The sequence below is a fragment of the Stereum hirsutum genome (assembly GCF_000264905.1).
Source record: "Stereum hirsutum FP-91666 SS1 unplaced genomic scaffold STEHIscaffold_3, whole genome shotgun sequence".
NCBI lineage: Eukaryota > Fungi > Basidiomycota > Agaricomycetes > Russulales > Stereaceae > Stereum > Stereum hirsutum.
Genome location: NW_006763133.1, coordinates 1038477 through 1054440, shown reverse-complemented (window position 1 = coordinate 1054440; position 15964 = coordinate 1038477). Strand labels below are relative to the sequence as shown.

The 15964-nt window shown below is 51.4% G+C and overlaps 6 protein-coding genes across 6 annotated transcripts; 3 read left to right on the top strand and 3 right to left on the bottom strand.

The window, feature by feature from the left end:
* Window positions 1–6: 6 nt before the first annotated feature.
* STEHIDRAFT_118849 (tetrapyrrole biosynthesis porphobilinogen synthase) lies at window positions 7–1667 on the bottom strand. Its single transcript, XM_007300801.1, has 6 exons — window positions 1557–1667; window positions 1432–1489; window positions 1108–1354; window positions 670–1034; window positions 519–606; window positions 7–464 (listed from the first exon to the last, which is right to left on the bottom strand). The coding sequence occupies exons 2-6, from the start codon at window positions 1440–1442 to the stop codon at window positions 189–191; spliced, it is 987 nt and encodes a 328-aa protein (XP_007300863.1). The 5' UTR covers window positions 1443–1489; window positions 1557–1667; the 3' UTR covers window positions 7–188.
* Window positions 1668–1829: 162 nt separating this feature from the next.
* On the bottom strand, window positions 1830–4160 carry STEHIDRAFT_92174 (uncharacterized protein). The gene is made up of 6 exons (XM_007300800.1): window positions 4112–4160; window positions 3897–4060; window positions 3783–3847; window positions 3093–3689; window positions 2173–3029; window positions 1830–2090 (listed from the first exon to the last, which is right to left on the bottom strand). Exons 1-6 carry the CDS (start codon window positions 4132–4134, stop codon window positions 2039–2041), a joined length of 1758 nt encoding a protein of 585 aa, XP_007300862.1. The 5' UTR covers window positions 4135–4160; the 3' UTR covers window positions 1830–2038.
* A 217-nt stretch (window positions 4161–4377) lies between these two features.
* Window positions 4378–7735, top strand: STEHIDRAFT_137407 (uncharacterized protein). Its single transcript, XM_007300799.1, has 4 exons — window positions 4378–5150; window positions 5210–5399; window positions 5458–5842; window positions 5900–7735. The coding sequence occupies exons 1-4, from the start codon at window positions 4411–4413 to the stop codon at window positions 7465–7467; spliced, it is 2883 nt and encodes a 960-aa protein (XP_007300861.1). The 5' UTR covers window positions 4378–4410; the 3' UTR covers window positions 7468–7735.
* Window positions 7736–7992: 257 nt separating this feature from the next.
* Window positions 7993–13434, bottom strand: STEHIDRAFT_118845 (uncharacterized protein). Its single transcript, XM_007300798.1, has 15 exons — window positions 13095–13434; window positions 12051–12098; window positions 11384–11993; window positions 11212–11327; window positions 10899–11154; window positions 10407–10825; window positions 10252–10347; window positions 10062–10171; window positions 9961–10002; window positions 9689–9902; window positions 9502–9622; window positions 9350–9441; window positions 9194–9290; window positions 8677–9132; window positions 7993–8619 (listed from the first exon to the last, which is right to left on the bottom strand). Exons 1-15 carry the CDS (start codon window positions 13314–13316, stop codon window positions 8102–8104), a joined length of 3417 nt encoding a protein of 1138 aa, XP_007300860.1. The 5' UTR covers window positions 13317–13434; the 3' UTR covers window positions 7993–8101.
* Window positions 13435–13734: 300 nt separating this feature from the next.
* On the top strand, window positions 13735–15084 carry STEHIDRAFT_92166 (uncharacterized protein). The gene is made up of 6 exons (XM_007300797.1): window positions 13735–13816; window positions 13885–13962; window positions 14021–14045; window positions 14101–14161; window positions 14226–14340; window positions 14488–15084. The coding sequence occupies exons 1-6, from the start codon at window positions 13772–13774 to the stop codon at window positions 14746–14748; spliced, it is 585 nt and encodes a 194-aa protein (XP_007300859.1). The 5' UTR covers window positions 13735–13771; the 3' UTR covers window positions 14749–15084.
* A 365-nt stretch (window positions 15085–15449) lies between these two features.
* Window positions 15450–15964, top strand: STEHIDRAFT_118842 (uncharacterized protein). The gene has a single exon (XM_007300796.1). The coding sequence runs from the start codon at window positions 15508–15510 to the stop codon at window positions 15724–15726; it is 219 nt and encodes a 72-aa protein (XP_007300858.1). The 5' UTR covers window positions 15450–15507; the 3' UTR covers window positions 15727–15964.

The following is a 15964-nucleotide window of genomic DNA, read 5'->3' as shown; positions in this document are numbered from 1 at the left end:
GTGCCCACGCCACGCCTTGTTGTCCCGAGTTTTCGAGAACACAGGCTTCCATAAGTTATCATACATACACATTGAAACGCACCACATAAGATCCCATCTAATCCTTTTTATCCTTGAATCCCGTACATAATTCCAACCAAAACATTTTTGTGTATCCTCCTCGTCTTACCTTCATCGAAAAGTACTCTTCACTCATCCAACCAATCCAAGAATTGCGGCGTGAAGTATGTCAACACCAACCCTGCGCCAGCCCTTACAATACTCTCGGTGGTCTCGAAGGCCATCGCCTTCAAGTCATACACTCCAGCCCTCGCACCGGCGACGACCATAGCGTATTCGCCTGAGACCTGGTATGCCGCGAGTGGGTGATCTGGAGCAAGCTCGGAGGCGTGGGAGAGGATGTCGAGGTAGGGGAGCGCGGGCTTGACCATGATGATGTCGGCACCTTCGAGGACGTCGCGTTGCTATAGAAATTCCTTATTTACTTGAGAGGAGAAGAACTTTGAGGAGAGACTAACGATAGCACGACGAGCAAGGCCCTTGGCAGAGGGTGGCAGCTGGTAGCACTTGCGGTCTCCGAACGAAGGTGCGCTCCCTGCAGCATCCCTATGGATAACGTCGTTTCAGCACTCTACGCCACACACACATTCGTCACTCCGCACGACTCACCTAAACGGCCCATAAAGCCCACTCGCAAACTTGGCCGAATAGCTCATCAACAGACACCTATTCCCGAACCCACCATCAATCAATTTCCTCTTGATCGCTTTGATCCTCCCGTCCATCATATCACTCGGCGCCACACAGTGCGCTCCCGCTTCAGCATAAGCGAGCGCAACCTCGGCGATACGCTCAGCGGAGGGTGGAGAGTTGATGGTACCGTCGGAGTGCAGGAGACCGCAGTGGCCGTGAGAGGTATATTCGCAGAGACAGACGTCGGTTGCGATGTAGAGAGAGGGATAGAGTGAGCGGAGGAGTTTGATGGCGAGAATGACGGGGCCCTTGGGGTCGTCGGCGGGCGTACCGCGGTCGTCCTATCGTAACAATAAACAACAAACATATATGAGATGATATACATGGCAAGGAAAGGTATGTAGAGAGACTAACCTTCTCGCAGTTGAGAGGTACACCGAAGAGAATCACACTCCTGAGCCCTTTCTTCACCAATGGCCCAAGGAACTCCTCGAGCCTATCCACGCCCCATCTGCATTGTCCAGGCAGCGAGGCAATCTCTACGCGCGCTTTGGGATCATCGGTGATGAAGATAGGGTACATAAGCATCGACTTGTCGAGTGACCGGCGGGCTTGCCATTGACGCGAGAGGGGGTGCGAATAACCGCCTTGGAGAACAGAGCTTTACAACACATAACCAGAAGCAACATATGAGACGATTTAGGCTTAAGCTAAGACTGAGAAGGTAAATGAGCATACGAAATATCCATGTTATTCGGTGAAATGATAGTTTCTATGAGCTCCGCAATAGCAGTTGCTGTTGGGCGTGAAGCGTAAGAACCAGGCATGAGGGGAAGCCTTGTGCGTACAAGAGAGATTCTCACCTACAACCTAGTAGCTTTTATGTCGTGTTAGACGAAAAAGATATTAGTAGGCCAGACGAAGACACGGTCTACGTGTCGAAGTGTGGTCCTGTGCAAAAGGTGATGTGTGTAAGAATCTGTCCGAGTCGTGCCACCGGTTGATATACGTTGATATCTCATCGTCGGGCGCTCGGCTGAAGTTGAACGCGCTTGCTCGACGTTACGGTTATATTTCTCTCAAGATTCGTGTGGCGAGCCAACCAAAGCCTCGAGGTTCACAATTCATGTCCCACAGTGTTTCTTTTCTAATTTTGTCACATGCGGTGAGTAAGATAGAGGGCGCGGGAAAGCTGTCGGGGAAATGGGAAAATCGTACAATAATCATACCAGGAGCAGGACAGAAGATGTGGTCATGGAAACGTGGGCCACAAGAGTTGAACAAAACATGTATGTACACAAGAAAGAGAAAGAGGGGAGGGCCAGAAAACAACAGCTCAAGGCCATCACTCCCGCTCTGAAGCCTTCTCAAGCTGGTGTCGTTTCCGTGCTCCAGACCTGCCAAATGGATTTCCGTCCGTCAGTCAAAGTTGTCACACCTATCGAACGGAATCGTCGGGTTCAAAGAAAAAACACTCACGCTTCCGAATCCAATCCTCTCTTCCTCCCACTCTTCGCCTCATCCAAGAACTTGTCCACACCAAATACGTCGGACGTGTCCTTCTCGAACTGTACCGGGCCCTCCCTGATCTCCTGATCTTTCGCACCCTCGAACCCAACTCTGGCCTCACCAAGGCCGAATCTATCGCTCTGTAAAGCCTTCCCAATACCCTCCTCAGTCCCACCACCATAAGACTCCTCGTTGCCCTCTTCAATATTCCCACGTGCCTTGTAAATTGCCGCGCTTGCGCTCGAACCGTGGAACAAAGGCTTATCATACAACCCGTAGTTCTCGTCGTCTCCGAAGGAATTCGACAGAGATTCCTGGTTGAATAACCTCGAATCGAGCATTGACTCCTTCGACATCGTGGGCTTGGCGAGGCCGAGTGCAATCTTCTCTGAGATATCGCGGTTCTGTTGTCTCGCCAACATCTTCGCACGTTGCTCCGTACCCATATTGTTCATCCTCATCTCTCGCTCGCGTTCCCTCCTCTTCTCGGCACGCATCTCGTCTCGCACCTTCGCAGCATCTTCGTCCTCCGCTTCGTCCTTCTCCTCGTCCGAGGGTTCGGAGTCGGACCCGCTGTCGCTCCCGTAGGCAGCTAATGAAGACTTCATGGCGGCCTGTGATTCGGCTGTGGGACGAGAGGGAGCGATGCCGGAGCGTTCCTCTCGAGCGCGTTGGGCCATTTGACGGAGTGATTCTTCGCGAGAGGCCTTTTCCTTCTCGGCAAGTTTCTGCTGCATGAGCGCACGTTGGCGGACTTCCTCGCGAGCATGACGGTCTGCGACGAAGAGAGCTTCTGAGAATTTGGCAAAGTTGTCGTTGATGTGCACCTATAGATACAGAAGAGACAAAGATGAAGTAGCCTGAACGGATGAAAAGAACAGATAACGCACATCTTGCAAGCCACGACCATCAGCAGCCAACCGCTTGTCGAGCGGGATGGTGAAACCCTTGTTGTTCTTCCAGTTCGAGATACAAGGCGGAATCATCCACTCCTTCTGCTCCTGCGCCGTCGCTTTCCTCGGCGGACTCCTCAACACCGGCGGTGGCGGACTTGGTGGGCCCCTCGGAATCTTCTTATGCTTAAACCTTGGCGGCTCTAACGGATCCTCTACCACATCCGTCATCTTGATAATCCTTTGCTTCAACCCATCCGCGCCATTGCCCTGCTGTCCAGGCGTGTAACGAATGAATTGAGACTTGCCCTGGCTATCGGGAACGTTCTTGGGCTGGGCGGCTTTGATCTTGCCATTGACGAGTTTTTCGAGCGCGAGACGAGTCTTTTCGGTTGTGGATTGAACGTCCTCTTCGGATGGGCGCTCCATGGCACGGGACTCTTCGGAGAGGTCTTTGCGGTGGGAAAGGGGGACGAGGTCCTTGAATTGGGATTGGACATATTTGCCTTGGCGTTGACCTTGGTGAGCGATGGCGTCGTAGCGAACATTCCCTTCGCTGTCGACTTGCAGAGCGAGAGTGTTTCCGGATGAGGCCTGAAGAAGTACGAGGATGAGCAAGAGTTCCAGGGGTATGATCAGATGAAAGAGAGGCAAACGTAACGACGCCGTCATTTAAATCATACATACCTTCTTGCGGCCCATCTCGAGAGGATACTGTGCGACATGGCACTCGGGATACGCCCCACCGTCGCCTGTCGAAGATCAGTATGGTAACAAAAGGGCAGAGATTATTACACACACCATAATCTTCCTGTGATTTTGGCTTCCACCCTTTTCTCTGACCATAGGGTGGAACGACGGTGCGTATTGAGACAGCTTGTGTCGATGCTGAGGCCTGAGGCTGCTCGAAGTCAAGGTCGTCGTCTTCCGAGATAGCTGGCCCATTGACAGGTGCCGGAAGAGCACTAATACATATATGAATTAGCAAGGCTCTAAATTATAATTATAATACTCACGCGGCGAGAGCAGTGGCCATCATAGTAGGAGAAGTATGAAGAGAGTGATATAGAGGGAGTGAAGGTTGAGAGCAAGAGCACTGCTGGAGCCCACGTGCTGACCAATCGTGTGGCAACCGCAACCGTGACAAAGTGCGCCACACAGCATGCTATGTGGCCCAAACCACGTGATGAGACCGATCGTTGTTCGGTTCGACTTTTTGGGCCGTTACGTCTTTTTACGTCTTGCCTCGATCTTCCATCGACGACGGCGGCAGCGACGAAGGCGAATACGACGAAAGACAACGGCAACGACAACTATGCTCGCCATAACGACTAACGAGAGTGTGTACATATCGGATCCTTCCACCCTTCGCCGTGCGCCTCCATCCCTGTCTCCAGCATCCGACATACCTTCTGGTTCAATATACAGCACCTGGTCTCCCGACGGCACTTCTCTGTACCTTGCTTTTCCTTATTTCATCAACCGTTATGATGCTTTTGGCTCTCTTATGAAAACTGTATACTCTCAAGATGACTCCGAGTCACCTATTTCGAGCCTTATCATCAAAGATAAAGGTTCTCTTATCTTTGCTACTGGAAACCTGGTCCATATCCTCGAGCATTCTGCTTCTCAAACTTCGTCTTCGAAAATTGTACACACTCTCCCGCCTCATCCGGATCCTAATCCGGTCACAGCTTTGTCTCTGTCGAATGATGGAACTGTACTCGTTGCCGCATCCGCCACAGCTGTCGTCACACACAATCTGTCTCTCAACATCCACACCACTCTTCGTGGGCTCAAGACCACGGAAGAGGAATACATAACATCTTGCGTCGTGCATCCACACTCGCGTGTGCGACTGTTTCTGGGTTTAGGCAGAGACCTCATCATCTACGATATGACCCGGCCGACTGGACCTGCGAAAGTCATCCCGCTAAGCGAGGCCACCGAGGGCCACATAGCAGGGATTAGCTGCAGTCCTTATAGCAAGGCCCTTCTGGCGGTTGCTTGCAGTAGCGGATACGTCGGCCTCGTTGATTTGGACAAGGAGCATGGGTAGGTCCTACTTCATCTTTTTTCTGGTCATGATGGATTGTATTCATGTTACCGCCCAGGAAAATTATACGCAGTTTTGACCACGAAACCCCACTTACGTCGGTCACATTCTCGCTCGACGGAGCAACGCTCTACATGGGGACAGTAAACGGGAGACTCCTCGTGCAGTCTCTTCGTGCAGCCACGGAACCAGCAAAGACGGTTACAATAAGCGAATCAGGATATCCAGTCCTCGGTTTGGCTGTCTCGGTACGCGCAAAGTCTATTGCATTTTGCACTCTTGTTCACGACTACCTCTGCCGAACAGAAAAAGCGGTCTATAAAAGACTCCAAACCAGGCACTCCCGCCGCTGTAGCCGCATCCGCTTCTGCTCCAGTCCTCAATCAACAACCCAGGCCTCTCGCCCAAAAGGATACAAACAGTCCTGTCCACGCCCGGCGGCGCGAAACATTAGCGGTCAAATCGCCGGCTGGATCCGCCAACACTTCTCCCGTAGTCTCCAGAGTTCGGACGAGAGTCACTTCCACCGTGGGATCGCCCTCCCCGAGTGCCGATAGCAGTATCGCTAAAGGAAGTGCGACGAATACGCCCGTCAAGAAGAGAGTGGACTCTACTACGGCTGCGACGAAATCGAGGCAATCACCCAACGCGGCGAAAGAGACGGTGCCCTCTAATAACGGCGATGCTGCTGGTGGGTATCTCGTCGGACATGAAATTTAACGCGAGTATTAAGATACATTTCACGCAGTCGATACTGAGGCCGACAAAATCACGGCGCGCCGTACACGAGCAATCAGCGGGAACCTCAAGGCAAGGATCACTCCCACTTCCAAAGCGCCCGCTTACTCGAAATCACCGCCTCCTCTTCCTCTTCCTTCGGCATCCGGTGCAACTCTCAAGCCTAGACCTTCTCCCTCGCGAGGCTCTACCGCGAATGTCCGTACGGCGAAGTCGTCCAGCTCATCTGCAGTAGCTCCTGGGCCCAACACAGAAGCCGTCCCCGAAACCATCCCCACGATCTCTGCTCCCCACATACGCACACGTCCAACATCTTCGACCGGACGCACGGTCGCCAATACTGCCTCAGGATCAAGCCCCGCATATAAACGCACTCGTACCGTCTCCGCCTCCTCGCCCAAGAGTCCCTCGAGTCTGACCTCCGGAAGTCAACCCAGTGTGAGGAGCAGAACACTTTCTACTGCGAGTACGGCTCGGACTTCGGTCGTTAGTGGGCCTACAAAAGCCTCGATCACCATCACGGCCAATATGGACGACGATTCCGGTTCCGCTCCCAAATTGCGAACGATCACAGGCTCGAGCTCTGGGTCCGGAACGACTGCATCCACTGGTGGTACGAGATCAAGAACAACGTCTCGTGTGGCTCGTTCCGGATCTGGAGGCGTCACCGTTGCTCGTTCGGGTTCACCTATACCGCCAGTTCCGCCTTTACCGAAGAATCAAGTCGATGCAGCGAGATTACAGATAGAGAAGATGAGGCAGGGTCCGGTTTGGATATCAAGTGGGAGTGCGAAGACAGCACCGGAGAGGGAGGAAAGGACGCCGTCGCCAGATTTACCCATGCCTTCCCCGGTTAGGGAGAATTTGCTTGATGTCGCTGTTGGGCTATCGGAGGAGAGCGACGGAATGAAGGGTATGGGGATTTTGGGACTTGGGACGCCAGAGGTTGAGCGGTGGATTCGTGCGGGGCAGGAAGACAACATCTTTCCAGGAGAAGAGAAGGAAGATCGTAAGAGGGTGGGGTTCGATGTTCGCGACAATGATGTCCACGAGGACAAGGGCCTGAATCAGGAACCGGAAACCAGCCGACTGGAGGACGTGGATATTGATGGTGAAGAGGATGCCGAAGTGCAGAGGAGGCTGGCGGAGCACGAACAAAGGCTTGAGGAGAAGTCTTTGACCATGCAGATTACCCCGCGGCGATTGGGCAACCTGGGAGCAGGAATGAGCTCTCTGCCCTCACCGTTCATGCATCTTGCAGCTGTATCACCGCATAATGTCGTTCTTCCTAGGAATGGGTCGACTAGTAGTGGTTTGAACGGTGTGGGTGGGAGCGTGCCGGGAGGTGGAGGTGCGCAAGGATTATTACATGCGCTAATCCAGGAAGCCATGGTGGACTTTAGACAGGAGACGAAAGCAGAGATGGTTGGGTTGCATCTGGATCTGTTGAGGATGGGGAGGGCTTGGAGAATGGAAATGAGAGGCGTGATGGAAGAGTATGGTAGTGAATTGAACGAGTTGAAAGAGGAGAATAAGAAGCTGAAGGAGGAGAATGAGAGATTGAGGAGAGGTTATTGACGAATGGCCCACATAGGTGGCCCAGAATATGCGGCATGGTGAGTGATAGTTGGTGGTGCGCTGGCGCTTTGATAGAACGAATCGATCGGTATCCTCTTGCCTTTCAGACTCTCCAGTCTTATTCGACTTTCTCCCTTCCTCGCTTGAACATGTTTATGATTTATTGATCACACTCTGCGTATCAGCCTTGGGCTGCTTCATTATCTGTATATTTGCGAGCACTGTATCTATACGGACATACGAGAAAGAAACGATTATGACGGCTTCCACGCTTCTACACACGCTGCAAGATGCTTTTGGGTTGGACCGTGATCGGTTCGAGAGGTCCAACGTTCTCCCATAATCGCACCAAACATGGACGATCCCAATGGTATGTCTCTGTCCCTGCCCCAACTATGACTTTCTGCTCCTTGTAGCGGTGACAAATAATGTATGTTCAATTTCAAGCCCCATTCCGACCGACATGCCTGGTATTTGGCCGAGACATTGATGATCGATGCACCAGGTCGTTCTTTCCTTCCAGAGGGGGAAACAAAATAACATGTATTTATATGTATTATTAATCTAGAGCAGTATACGGTATTCTCCCTTCGTCTAAGATGTCCGCGATCGGCATCTATGCGCAAAACCATCTTCAAAGATGGGGCGTCGGCAAATCTCCCCACTGGACCAGCGCCCTCGGCCTCTCGCTGACCGTCAATCCCTTCTTGAACGCTTCAACATCCTCCACCTTCTTAACTCCCTCTGGCAATACACCCTCGTAATCAGCCTTTGCCGGGAATTGTTTGATCAAGTCTGGTAGCGCCTCGAACAACCCTTCCATCACTTTCGTCCCTTCAGCACCTTTTTCTTCGAGCGCAGTCTTCCAGAACTTAGCAAAGTCGAGCACGGAAGGCTCGTTCTCCGCGGTGCCAAATTCGTCTTTCCATGGAATTTCGTCGATATCAATGGACGTTGAGGAAGATCTCTGCCGGGCGAGCTCAACGAAGGCCTGGAGCGCGGCGGGGCTGACGTGTTTCGTCCTGGGCTTTTGCGAAATGGCGTGAACAGAGAGTTTGGACCGGGTGGTTGACGAAGGATGGACATTTGACATGAAGAGGGAAAGGACGTCTTGCTTCGTCACATTCGTCAGATGCGCAACATTATTCTGGCCTATTGGACGCCTCGTCAGAACTCCTCGTGAAGCAAAAGAGTAAATAAAAGACGTACGTCTCATGAAATCCAGATACCCGGACTCAATATGCGCCCAATACCTCGTCATCTCCTGCCCTACGTTCTTTGGCGCCTCCTGCCACTTCTCCTTCAGACCATCCTTCTGCTCCTGGAAAGCCTCTTCACTCATTCCTTCCAACACTCCTTTCATATGCTCCAAGAACGCCTCGACCCTCTCCTCCAAATACACTGGGCCCCTCTCGCTCTGGACCACAATTCTCAAGCCTGTATGACCGGAGCCTGAGGAGAGCCATTGTGATGCTGAGACGATGTAGCCGAGCTGCTCTTTGGTGCGAAGGATGTCGAAGGCAGGTTCGGAAAGGATCTGAGTCAGGAGGTCGGCCGTGACTCGCAGGTGTTGAGAGGTTGTGGGGCCGAAGTGGGTGTAGTAGATCAGAGCGGAATTAGGCTCGTTCGGATTGGGGACGGGCATGGAAAAGACGTAGTTTGAGCCTATGGATACAGACGTTAGTAATAGTCTGGTGTGGAGCAGAAGCTGAGCCTAGATACGAACCTTTGGGAAGCAATAATGCAAGGTCGACGACTTCGTCTGATGGCAATGATGTCGAGCCGAGGATTTCCTCAGTCATTTTCGCAAGGTTAATAGCTTCCTGTATACCAGACGAGCCATCAGAACCTGATTTGTCCGGTGAGAGAGAGCCGAACTAACATCCTTGTACAGATTACCGCCGACAAGCATATGAACATGCGTCTTCGACAAGAGTTTGCTGATGTGGGCCTGAATCGTTTCCTCCGTAACAGCTATCACATCACCGACACCATTAATACTAATAATAAAGAACGGGGAGTGGAGGGGCTTACAAGGCAGGACCTTCAGCTTCTCGGGCAAGGTCCACTGTCTTTCGCTCATGAGGTATCTTCCGTAATAATCCGAGATCCTATAGGACTGTCCAAGGAAGTAGTTCTCCCAGCTGCGTTTCAACTACATTTCGTTAGTTAGCAGTGCTCATACTACTGCTTCAACGATAAAGGAGAACACAAGGCCCACCTGCTCCTTCATAACCTCCACCCGATCCCTCTTAACTTGGATGGTCTTGATTCTCTCGAGGACATGCTGCAGCAAGACGTGCAATTTGTCATTGTATCCTTGCACATGAACGAACATCCCGCTCGAAGATGAAGAGAAGTTATAACTGAGGCCAGCCAAGTCCGCGTCGTAGACATACTCCGTGAGGGAGTCTTCTACGAGATCGGAGTATAGTCTATCGATCCGAAGGGATGAGTATGTGCGTCAGATCAGTGGCATAGCAAAGGGCTTACCGAGTCATAACAGTTGCTAAAGGAGTATCGTCCGCGAATGGACTGAGAGAAGTGATCAGGGTCAGATCTGTGAGCAGCCAGGTAGTCAAGATGCAACATACCTCCGAATGTCGAGGATGACACTGGCCTTAGGAACCCAGAATTGATCGTCTTTTTTATGCCAGAGCGTCGTAAGTTCAGTCTTCCGAATAAGGTGTGGTCGTGGTTGAGGCTAAACAAACACATATTAGTCTTCACCAATAAATGAAGACAGAAGAGAGACAAGTGAAGAAGAGTGGAGAAAAAACGTACCACAGAAACTTCCTTCTTCTCGACATCTAGATTCATCGGCACGAACTCATTCGGTCCAGGAAGGTGCAGCTCCGGAACGGTACAAGGACCATCCGCCTACAAAACAAATTCCTATAAGAATCAAAGCACAACCACAAGCAGTGACGAAAGCTCACAAGTCGGACAAATTCCTCATCCATCTTCACAACCTTATACTCCGTCCCATACCACGGCTCATTCTCCCACTCCCCCTCGCCACCAACTTTCACATGCTCCTCCTTTCTCCCCATCAAAACAGCTCTTCCCTCAGCCACCCTCAATCCCTCCAACGTTCTCCTCACCTCCTTCTCTGCCTCACCCGCCTCATCCCATTCCCATACCACCTGTGGGGCTTTGACCACCAGTTCCCTTGGCGTCGGCCACGCCATTTGTGCTGTCATCCATACCGCATAGTCGTCCGGACGCGATTTCTCGGCGAAGCGGAAACGGGTATGAAGCAGTTGTGAGAATTCTTTCTGATGCCATGGTTCCAGAGCGGAGGAGCGGAGAAGGGAGAGGTAGGAGAACACGGCCAGAGCAGCTTCACGGTAGTTGGCTACGAACAAGCAACAACATAAGTAGATGACAGAGATAGTATACTGCAACGGAACACATGGGAAGAAACGTACCGAATCCATCCTTTGTCATATGCAATGTAACTTTGAACATCGCAAAGCCTCTGCCCAGGTTTTGCGGCCCTGCACTCAACGCCGTCAACCAGCCCTTATTCTTTAGATACGAATGCAGCGATCCGGGCCCTTCGTGACCTACTAGGCCAGCGAGGAAAGTGCCAGGCTTGTGCCGCCAGTGGGGAGGTTGATAGTCAAGCGGGAAGGAGATCTCGAGGATGTGGAAGGCCATGATAGTTTGGACTGATACGAGCGTCTAAGGAAGGTGTGGCGTAAGTCATGGGTGGCGAGGGCAGCAATGAAACAGACTTACGCTTTTCTCCCCCGGACCGAAGGGGTGATCTGGGATCATAGGCAGAGGCTCTTGGCCCCTATTCTTGATCGGGGAAAAGTTCTCCGTGACCATCTCTGCAAGATCGTCCAAAGAGTCTGAAACATACCAACATTAACACATTGTTCGCCAAACAGGCTACAGATAGGCTTACCCTTTCCGATGACGCACAACCTCATTCTACTTGCGCAATACTCCTTACTCCACCATTCAATCAACCTCCTCCTCGTCTCCCTTCCTACAAGCCCGCCGTCCGCCTCGCCCACCTCACCAATCGCCGAATTCACCGAAGGAGCAGGCGACGGTATCCTCGACGGGGCGGCACTGGCATTCGGCGTCAAAAACCCATTACCATTACCGTTAACCGTCGATTCAGCAGCGACCCTCTTCCTCTCGGCTGCCTCCACCGCTTTTGCCTCTCTCCCCACCCTCGTCAAAGTCTCCTTATTCCCGCTACCGAATTTATTCCAGACATGCCCTTCCTTAGTCAGATGTTTATTGAGCTGGAAAATCCTCCAGACATCGTTTTGGTGGTTCTTTTTGTGTTCCGAGTCTACGGCGTTGAGCTCGCGCACGGTACACGAGGGGGCGAAGAGCGGCGAGTGGAAGAAGCCGGAAAAGCGGGAAATGGCACCAGGGAGGGCGGAGGGTGCAACATTAAAGTAATAGTTCGTGTTGGACGATGCGGTGTAGGCATTGGAAGAGCCGTTATTTTTGGAGAGATATTCGGAGTATTCATTCTCTTTAGGGTATTGCTCCGTGCCCTGAGAGTTTTTGATTATCAACGCGTATTTATTTTGATAGTACGAACTGAGGCTCACCATGAACAAGAGATGTTCGCAGAAATGTGCGAGGCCAGGCATGTCAGCCTGAGATCAACTGTGTTAGCGCGATCAGAATAGGTCACATTCGGCCGAGACATAAGAAAAATAATATGGACTAAACGTTGAATGCGACCACTATCCGTATGGACCACAGTACTCGCTGCCAGCAGCAGCCAGTTGTGAGTTCTCCACAGCATCGAGGAAGTTGATCGATACACCTGATCCAGGACCTACGCACACTGCAGCTTCGCCATTTGTGCTTCAGAGCTCCACGTCGTCTGTTTATCACATCCTAGGCTCATTGTATGGAGCCTATTCCACCGGGAAAATGCTTCGAAGTCTCAACTCGGTACCTGCGATGTCCTTCACGAGAACGGTGGCAGGTAGCACATTCAATATCAGAATGCTTTACTGATACAACGCATTCGAGAAATAAAAGAGACACCAGGGTCTTCTCAATCGGATACAGCCCATGATGAGGTAACAGACTCCGTTTAATGAACAGGACCGGTGAATGATAGACAGTTTGTGCCGAACGGTGGTGTGATAAATGAATCCGCAAGCTGCCACGCTTGTGATGATGTTTCCATGTATGAAACACAGGAAACTTTGAGTGCTCAGACCGTGCTTGACGAGAAGAGGATTCCGACCAAGATGCAAGCGGAACTGAGCACCGGAATATCATCGCCTTCCATGCAGGCTGTCGTCCGAGATGAGAAGTAGGTACACCCAATGTGGCCAGAGGTCGTACGATGTTCATTTCCACCACCTAATAAAATGCGACGGCGGGCAACGAGGAGACAACGAGGATAATGCCTGGACCAGATGCGCATCATTCGAAGAGTATCGCCTCGACGATATGTTCTCCAAACAAAAGCGTGGCGAGCGCGCAGGACCCCAAATAGAATGAGTGAAGACGGTGTTCCATTATTGAACAACTTCGCACGACAATGCGCGGATCACACCGTGGCAGAGGTCTCTGTCTCGACCATCCACAAACATCGACAACGCACAACACGAGGCCACAGAAGAAATGCTTACCGGATCATAGAGGTGTCCCACCGCCACATCGAGACTTGCAGCCGCCTTGTCCGCCTTTGCGTCGTGAATAAGCATGGCCTGCAGCCCGTTCTCCAGTCTGATCAGCCTGTAGTCCCTGTCGTCCTGTTGAGATTTTTCGATGGGCTTCGTGAAGTACGACAACTTCAACCCCTTGGCTGATTCAGCGCTGTGCCAGTCCGCGCTCTGATCTGGGGGTGCCATCGTCGTATATGCCCTGTAAGTAGATAGTGGTGGTGGTTTGTAAAGAAGAGATGCAAAATTGCGGGGGTGACGAGCAAGACGAGGGAACATTCACTTGTGCGGTCGTTGTGAACCGTGCCAGTCGGCTCAGAATAACGCGCCTCGGTTATTGTTCGCTTGTGGCACAATTGCCGCTCCCTACGGTAAGACGCGTAACCCCTAACCCAAGACCACAGCCGTTTGTCGGAAGTATACGTGATCCCACGCGGCGACCCAAAGTAAGAAAGAACGACGATTGTGCATGTTCGCCTCAAGGCGTACTCGGCCTACGCCCACGACCGCTGCCATGGGGCCTATAAAGTCCGGGCCTTTCATTAAACCATGTCTCCAACATACCCACATCAGCTTTGACCTCACCAACTCACCCAGCTCTTTCAAGCTTCACTACCTTTACCGCTTCTCCCTTCTTCCCACTAATGGCTGTGCTCCCTGCTCTTCGCATTTTCTTGTACTGCTGTCTGGTGAGTTCTCGCGTCCTTGATGGCCATGAGCATGCAGAAACTGACGAAAAGTAATGACGTACATGTAGCTTGTATTCTCTATCGTCCTCCTTGGCCTTTCTGCAGCTAGACTGCACTACACCAGGCATCTTTCCCCCTTCGACCCGGTAAGCAGAGTGACGAATACCATGTATACAAAACACTGACTGAGCTCTTGGCTTTTAGCTCAATTCCGGAACTCCATTCACTGGTGAGCATTCCGTTTAAAAGTATGATTGGCCTATACTTACTGTTGCGACGAGCAGATCCCATAGTGGTCGAGATCCTCGTCACCACAATCCTAACTATTTTATGGGTTCCCTACGTGTACGCCACACTGCCCACTACCTTTCATCTGCACGTGTATTGACCTACGCGTCCCTTTCGACAGCCTCCATGCCATCATCAAAAGACGTGAAGGAGGGTTTATCTGGACCTTCTTCCATGAACTCATTGCGCTATTCGTCCTCTTCGTTCTCTGGATAGTCGGCGCCGCAATCGCTACCGTAAGTATATAACCCTCTAACGTCATGCCTCCCCTCCTCCACCTGTCCTTTACCCTTTACCCCTTTCATTTCATTTCATCTGTACCTATTTCTATCTTCATACGTCATACACCTGCTAACCTCCTCTCCTTTTTCCTCCTCGTGTTGTCCACCTCCAACCCGCCAAACCACCAGTCCCACTGGGGTGCACTCTCATGGTGCCAACAGTTCCAACCCTGCCGTATTCTTACGGCTCTCGTCGCATTCGTCTGGATGGGATGGATCATGGTCGTGTTCCTGATGTTCGCAAGCATTTTGTTCTGTATTGCGAACCGTGCATGGGGAGAGCCTATGCACGGCAGGGTATACCCTCGTGACAGCACCGTGTATCCGCAGACGACGCAGTACAGGGCTTCGAGGACGGCGTAAGGCGTTAAGTTCGCCTTTCATCGCTCCCTATCGACGTGGGTGGCGACATTTTTGCGTCGCGGGATGTTAGCCCCAGATGGGAGGGGTGAAGTTTTTTTGTCGAGGTTGTGGATACTAGTACGCGTCTTGTGGCGTGATGTTCTGTCTTTTGGCTTGTTGTAGACTCTCTGTTACCAAACTTATGCTTGTTTTACCACGTCATACACGAGCTTAGCTCTCTTTGTACCACCACCATCCTTCCTGAAACTCCTCATACGAGTCCTTCTGTTGTGCGATGGATTTTTGTAGCGTGCCTTGTGACTACCATAACTATTATTGATGAATGCGACACAGTTGATCTTATCGCTGTTCATCTGAAATAGAGCTTTCTATGTTTGATCATGGACTGATGTTATTCATGATCATGTAAGTAATAGAGGGTGATAGGAAAAGGGTCACATACATCTCGCGTCGACTCGGAAGCGCTTCATACTGTGGCCCAAACACTCCCCACAGCACAAAATTCAAATATAGAATTCGAGCGGAGCTTGAATAATAACAACTCTACCGAGCGACGTGGCTCAATCTGACCCAGCAAAGCATATCAGAGTGCGCTAGTGAGTAAATATCCTTTTCTTTTCGTTATCCTCCATAGTCGCCACATCGTTATTTTTGTTGAGCTGAAGGTTGCGTCCGTAGTCTCCTCGATGTCGGCGACAAATGTTCGCGTCACGAATATATCGAGCCTTCCAATCGAAATACTCACGCATATCTTCTCCGATGTCATGCCTCTGGAATTTGAGACCAAAGCACCATATGAATGGACGCAACACACAAATATACGGGATGCCCCAGTCCTTTTCACGAGAGTGTGTCGAAGATGCACTACGGAGGTCGGAAAGGGTGAAAGCCACCGAGAAATCACCTCCGTTTTGGGCTGATTTCGACGCGGCGTGTGTTTACTTTCACCGGAATGTGCTCCGACGCGGTGATTTTTGACGTTGCACGGGGTGATTGGAACGGGTTGTCTTCACCCCGTTAATCCTCTCTTTCACCATTCGGTTTCGAGGGTCTCGAACAGTCAGTTTTAGCCATTTTACAAGGTTCCTTTCACTAGCCATCTATTCATTTCTTTCGGTTTTTTGTCGAGGGTGATTATGACTTCTTGTTCACTATTGGCTTGGTCATCAACATTTGTCCCATCGTCGGCCGCTGTTCGGCACGGCGCCCACCTACT

Bases quoted from the DNA above. Each gene is read 5' to 3' on its own strand.
- STEHIDRAFT_137407 (XM_007300799.1), top strand. From the start codon at position 4,411: ATGCTCGCCATAACGACTAACGAGAGTGTGTACATATCGGATCCTTCC. The intron at 5,151-5,209 runs GTAGGTCCTACT...GTTACCGCCCAG, and splicing joins GATTTGGACAAGGAGCATGG to GAAAATTATACGCAGTTTTG. The intron at 5,400-5,457 runs GTACGCGCAAAG...TCTGCCGAACAG, and splicing joins TCCTCGGTTTGGCTGTCTCG to AAAAAGCGGTCTATAAAAGA.
- STEHIDRAFT_118849 (XM_007300801.1), bottom strand. The intron at 607-669 runs GTGAGTCGTGCG...CGTTATCCATAG, and splicing joins GGGCTTTATGGGCCGTTTAG to GGATGCTGCAGGGAGCGCAC. The intron at 465-518 runs GTTAGTCTCTCC...GAATTTCTATAG, and splicing joins GCCTTGCTCGTCGTGCTATC to CAACGCGACGTCCTCGAAGG.
- STEHIDRAFT_92166 (XM_007300797.1), top strand. From the start codon at position 13,772: ATGGCTGTGCTCCCTGCTCTTCGCATTTTCTTGTACTGCTGTCTG. The intron at 14,162-14,225 runs GTACGCCACACT...CCCTTTCGACAG, and splicing joins ATTTTATGGGTTCCCTACGT to CCTCCATGCCATCATCAAAA. The intron at 14,341-14,487 runs GTAAGTATATAA...CTCCTCGTGTTG, and splicing joins TCGGCGCCGCAATCGCTACC to TCCACCTCCAACCCGCCAAA.
- STEHIDRAFT_118845 (XM_007300798.1), bottom strand. From the start codon at position 13,316: ATGGCACCCCCAGATCAGAGCGCGGACTGGCACAGCGCTGAATCAGCC. The intron at 11,328-11,383 runs GTAAGCCTATCT...GGTATGTTTCAG, and splicing joins GTTGTGCGTCATCGGAAAGG to ACTCTTTGGACGATCTTGCA. The intron at 9,623-9,688 runs GTGGGCCTTGTG...AACGAAATGTAG, and splicing joins TGGAGGTTATGAAGGAGCAG to TTGAAACGCAGCTGGGAGAA.
- STEHIDRAFT_118842 (XM_007300796.1), top strand. From the start codon at position 15,508: ATGTCATGCCTCTGGAATTTGAGACCAAAGCACCATATGAATGGACGC.
- STEHIDRAFT_92174 (XM_007300800.1), bottom strand. From the start codon at position 4,134: ATGATGGCCACTGCTCTCGCCGC. The intron at 3,848-3,896 runs GTGTGTGTAATA...GATCTTCGACAG, and splicing joins AAAATCACAGGAAGATTATG to GCGACGGTGGGGCGTATCCC. The intron at 3,690-3,782 runs GTATGTATGATT...GTACTTCTTCAG, and splicing joins TCGAGATGGGCCGCAAGAAG to GCCTCATCCGGAAACACTCT.